Here is a 6000-nt window from a genome sequence, read left to right on the forward strand (position 1 = left end):
TAGGCCTGCCCTCAAGAACCAGTTTGGTTGAGCACCAACAGTTTGCATGGTCTATGTAACCCGCATTGTTGGTTGTTATGGACTTCCATAATTTTGACCCACTAACAGGAAATAAAACACAAATTCACAGTTCCAAGTCACAGTGTTATATGACTAAGAGGCAAACTCTGGGTCATTCTATTTTCATGCAGGTGGTACAGGATGTTAAGTTTAGAAGGTGCTTTTGAAGGAAGCTTGGTGAATTGCTGCAGTATATCTTGTATATGGCACATAGGTACTACTGTTGATCATCAGTATCAAAGAGTGTAAATGGCGAAGATGATGGATAGATACAGACAATTAAGTAGGCTGCTTTTTCCTGGATGATGTCAAGCTTTGACATACTTGTGGTGCATTCATCCAAGTCATTGGAGAGTATTCCATCACATTCCTGACTTTGCCTTGTAGATGGTGAACATACTTTGGGAAATCAACAGAGGAGTCACTCGCCACAGAATTCCTAGCTTTTGCCCTGTTTTTAGCCATAGTATTACAGAACTGTTATAGCACAGAAAGAGCTCATTTAGCCCACCCTGTCTGCACCAGCTCTCCAATAAGCATTTTGACTTTGTGCCATTCATCTGCTTTTTTCCCTATACCCTTGCACATTGTTTCTATAGAAACAATCGTCCAGCACCTTCACGAATGCCTCCGTTGATCTTGCCTCCATCACATTTCCAAGCAGTGTTCCCAGACCCAATCCATTTGTGCTAAGAGGTTTTTACACTCACATTTGCCATGTTTACAAATCACTTTAAATCTGTGCCCTCTTCCCTGAGCCCCTTTACGAGCAGGAACAGTTTTTCCTCCATCTAGAAGTCTCATGATTTTGTAAACTTCTATCAGATCTCCTCTTAGCCTCCTCCTCTCTGTGAAGAACCATCCGAACCTCTCTAATCTATCCTCACAACTAAAGTTTCTGATCCCTGGAATCATTCTTGTCACCTGTACTCTCTCCAGTGTGTCCACATCCTTACTGAGGTGCCCAGACTCCAGGTGAGATCTGGAGAAGTTCAGCATAACCTCCTTGCTCTTGCACTTTATGCCCTTATTAATAAAGTCCAGGATACCGTATGCTTTATTAACATGTCTCCACCTGTCTTCCCAACTGATTGTGCATGCCCATGTCTGTCTGTTTCTGCACCCCCTTTAGAATTATATAACCTATTTGTATTGCCTGTCCAGATTATTCCTACTAAAATGTATTACTTCTCACTTCTCTGCATTGAACTTCATCAGTCACCTACTGTATTCCAACAACTTGTCTATGTCCTTTGATGTCCTGTGTAGCCCTCCTCTCAGTTTTGTGTTCAACACCCAGGCAGTAAAGATAAAAACGTATGCTGATGGAAGCAGGATGCCCAAAGCACAGAAATACCCTCTTAAAAACAAATGAACATATTGTGGACAACAAGTAATCCGGGTGTTCTTACCTGTTGGTTTTCCAGATATGAATAGTCTCTTCGTCGTTTATTTCATTTTTGCGTGCTTGCTCGTCAAGGAAGTCAAAATAGTATTTCACAGCCGTTGGAATGAATTGATTCGTACTGAGAATACTTTGGAAGAAATTATCTACAAACTGCTGAAGTGTTCCCTGTTTTAGTCAAAAATAGAGGTTAAACTTCTTTTCTTGATAAGAGGAAACCACTTTATACAATGGAAATAGACCACTTTGCATTTCCAACTCCTTTACTGTTACAAGCAACATGTAATGTTCTTTTTAAATACATTCAGTACTTCTCAACAATTCACTCAGTAGTTCAGCTATACAAACCAGGAAGGTTTGATTCCTACTGTAGTCTTGATGGTTCCCAGCTGCATAGAATGAGGGGTGAAACAGACAATCCTGCTCCTCACAGTTACTCAAAAAAGATCCTTTTGTTAGCATATATGTTCACACTGTTTAAAAGACATGATTAGCCAATTTGTAATGATGCTTAGTCATTTAACATTCCAATAATTACATAAGTTCACATACGATAACAGCCACTTAGGTAAATATACATGATCAAGTAACATTTATGAAATTTTATCCCAATTAGGACTTTGTGGCTTTGGGGGAAAGAGGAGAAATTAAAATTGAGCATTTTTGTTGTATTTTTCTCTAACACTTGAAGGACACAACTTCAGTGTGACAAATTTGCAAAGATGATTTCCATTATAAATGTGAGCAGCTAATATATAATCAATACAAAACTGATAAAAATGTGATAACTGAAGTCAAATTGTCCAGGTCCAGAAATTTAAGTGTATCATAAGTCATAAGCATGAGCAATTGCTAATAAATCTGCTTTCAACAGATGTCAGTTATGCTGATCCAATTTCAACAAAGATCCAGTAGAATTAACAGCTCGAATGTAAATAAACTTTACATATATGCAAAATTTAGGCATCTCTGGTTTAAGACACTATTTAAGTCTGAGCATTGTTCTGTTCCAAATACAGTCTGCAGGGCCTAGTTGTCAGCACTGAAGGAAAAGGTAGACTGATAAAGTAGCTAACATTTTGTTGTAAAACTGTTCACCTTCCCAGTTGATGGTTTCGTTCAGGGTATAAAAAAAATTGACAATTTTGATAAGTTCTATTTTAAGTAAATGACTGAAAATACACACTAAATCTCACCTTTACAGACAAAAGTCTTGTCAAATATATTTCTGTGATAGCTTTGGTCCTTTCTTTCTCCTTCATGCTGCCACGCTTTGATTTACTTTCATCTACTTCATCTGCTGGCCGGACTAAATGCCACCTTCTATCTTCTTCTAATAATCCACTTTCTGGAATGAACAGAAAATGATAAGGTACATTGTAATTAAGTGATAAAAGTTGTACTACAGTACATTTACAAGCTCTCTGCTTTAACAACTTCCAAAACAAAATACAGTCAGGGATTATTTAGAAAAGTTATTTTAGGCATCAGTGCAAAACAGGAGAAATTATAAACCAACAGGGCAATAGTAAAGCTGTTCGATACTTTTTTCATTCAAACCAGTGGAATAGGAAAATCAGTGCAGAAAGATGTTGCTGCTTATTGTTTAATTAACAATATGCAAAGTCTGAAAAGGATAACATGCAATGTCAGTCACAGAGATGTCTTCTGTGAATTTGGTCAAGGCAGTTGGAGATTTTCTTCATGAAGACTAGAAGCTACTTTAAGAACGTTGAGAAAGAATGGGCCCAGAAGTATTCAAGAATCTTTTTTTTTTTAAAAAAAGCCAGATTTGCACTTGGAGTAATTGGACAATAGACTGAATAGGATGGCTTTTACATGAATTGGTTGTTTCAGGTCCTATATAAAAAGGGCACTGGAAATGAAACTTGCACATTTCAAAGCTAATTTTTCTTTCTAAGGTACTGGATAACAGTCAGGTAAGGCTGAGTTCCTCAATTCTCTCAAACCAAATCTAGTTGCAACAAGGCACACAACTGTCTAACATATACAGTAATAGAGAAACTACTAGTAGAACAATGTTGGGAAGGATAGAGGCTGTATATCCAAAATTTGGTCCATACTGTAACTAATCAAGGTCTGTTTAGCACTGAGTGCTTCATAACCAGCACCGACATCCCACCTCAAAATAAAAGTGGCAACACAAGTTGCTCTCATACATGAGGAAAGTAAAAAATCAATATATTGGACTTTGAATTTTTGGTGTCTTAATTCTGCACAAATCTAACATTTGTTTTTAGAAAGCCTTGCATCAAATTGTAATTTCTGATCAGATTCCCACTTCAATGTGAGCGCTAGCATTGAAATATTATTTGCACCTCTCAGTTAATGCATCATGGCACTATCAAATTGAAAGTGTAAACTGATACTGACTTTCTCCATGAATAATCTGCTGATGGTCATCAGGTTGCTGCGCGTGTGAAGATCTTACTAAAATGAGAGTGGAGAAATCCCGCACCTGAAAGAGTAGAATTCTCAATTAGTGACTTCATTTTACTTTTGTTCATGTTATTACAGTAAGTACCCAATGTAAATATCTTAAAAAGTAAAGAATTTAAGAAACCTAGGCAATATGAAAAGTCTCATTGTAGACGGCATGAACAAGTTTACAACAGGAGGATAACATATGGAGAAGGGAAAAGAGTACAAGAGGTATCACACAAATATTTTGCCTCAAGTCAATGGCCCTTTATACCTGCACAATCAACTTTCTTTTAATGGATCTGCAGAATGCTTCATTTAATTCCCCACATCATATTATTTCAGTTTCTTGCTGCCAGAACCTACAGACATCATGTCTTCCCATGGATTAGAGACAATGAGATGCAAATCAAGGAAGTATGTCTGTCTATGTTATCATCCACACAGTTTGCATTTTTTTTTGAATACTGGTCACATGGATGCTCCAGGTATCCAACAGTCTTACTTAATCTAAAGCAGCTTCTTAGAATCCCTCCAGTGTGGAAACAGACCATTTGGCCCAACAAGTCCACACCAACCCTCCGAAGAACATCCCACCCAGACCCCCCTCCCCCCGCCAACCCTTTCCCTGTAACCCTGCATTTCCCACACCTAACATACCTAATCTACACTTCCCTGAACACTAGGGGCAATTTAGCATGGCCAAACCACCTAGCCTGCACATTTTTGGACTCTCAGAGAAAATCGAGGCAACCAGCAGAAAACGACGCTGACACGGGGAGAACATGCAAACTCCACACAGACAGGCATCTGAGGGTGGATTCGAACCCGGGTCCCTGTCGCTGTGAGGCATCAGTGTTAACCACTGAGCCACTGTGGGTTTTGTGTTTGTTGCAACAAAACTGCATCCTTATTTTGGCACGGCTCCATGGCAAATGCCATGAAACCCTCTTCTTGCATTTAAATAACTTCAAGATTGAAAAGACCACAATGGTCAGAGTTCAACTATGTACAGAGTAGGGAGAATGGAAGGGAAGTGTGACAGGATTTGCAGGAAGTCTAAGCCATAGAGTCATAGAGAGCCATACGGCACAGAAACAGACCCTTTGGTTCAACTAGTCCACACCAACCACATTCCCATCCTAACCAGTCCCATTTTCCTGTGCTTGGCCCATATTTCCAAACCTTTCCTGTTCATGTACTTATCCAAATGCCTTTTAGTTGTTGTAACTGTACCTGCATCTACCATTTCCTTTGGCTGTTTATTCTACACATGAACCACTTTCTGTGTAAAAAAGTTGCCTCTCATGTCCTTTTTAAAAGTTTCTCCTCTCACCTTAAGAATATGCCCCTGGTTTAGAACTCCACTACCTTTAGGGAAAAGACCCTTGCTATTCACCTTATCTATGCCCCTCATGATCTTATAAACTTCCATAAGGTCACCCCTCAACGTCCTATGCTCCAGTGGAAAAAGCGTCTCAGCCTATCCAGCCTATTTCTATAACTCAAACTCTCCATTCCCAGCGAGATCCTGGTAAATCTTTTCTGAACCCCCTCCAGTTTGCTAATCTCCTTCTGCAAGGCAACCAGACCTGCACACAATACTTCAGAACAGGCCTCACCAGCGTCCTGTACAAGCTCGACATGACGTCCCAACTTCTATACTCAAAGGTCTGAACAATGAAGGTAAACCAGTACCAGTCAGGAGTAGAGATTGCTGGAAATCAGATATAATGACTGACTTCCAAAGCTTAGGCTTTAACTGATGCCATATTTGGTCAAAAAATGCTGCGCAATGCTCTACACAATACCTAATGCTTCAGTGTGGGGATTGAAAAGCGGGAAAATTAACAGAGGTGAAAAACACAAGCTTTGTTTTTTGATTTAATGGGAAGTCTCGTATACCACAAGTTGCAGCTCACTGTCAAACTTCTATTGCTTCCAATTTGTCAGGCACAACAGCACTCCTCAGTTCTCTTTAAATAGTGTGGTGGAGGCAGTGAAATTTCTGAATGTTGCCAGGAAGCTGAGGCCATGCTTTAGACTATTCACTCAGCATGGAAAAATAAGCTGTGACATATACAATTCAAGCT

General features: G+C 39.3%; 1 protein-coding gene across 1 annotated transcript in view; it reads right to left on the reverse strand.

Moving 5' to 3' along the window:
• LOC109913426 (plexin-B2) overlaps window positions 1–6000 on the reverse strand; it is a 138034-nt gene that overhangs the window by 6824 nt on the left and 125210 nt on the right. The window contains exons 17-19 of the mRNA XM_048609967.1: window positions 3860–3960; window positions 2662–2813; window positions 1473–1633 (exon numbers count right to left, since the gene is read on the reverse strand). Of these exons, the coding sequence (XP_048465924.1) occupies window positions 1473–1633; window positions 2662–2813; window positions 3860–3960 (414 nt within the window). The remainder of the gene's footprint in view (window positions 1–1472; window positions 1634–2661; window positions 2814–3859; window positions 3961–6000) is intronic.

Source organism: Rhincodon typus, chromosome 22, assembly GCF_021869965.1.
Source record: "Rhincodon typus isolate 14 chromosome 22, sRhiTyp1.1, whole genome shotgun sequence".
Lineage (NCBI taxonomy): Eukaryota > Metazoa > Chordata > Chondrichthyes > Orectolobiformes > Rhincodontidae > Rhincodon > Rhincodon typus.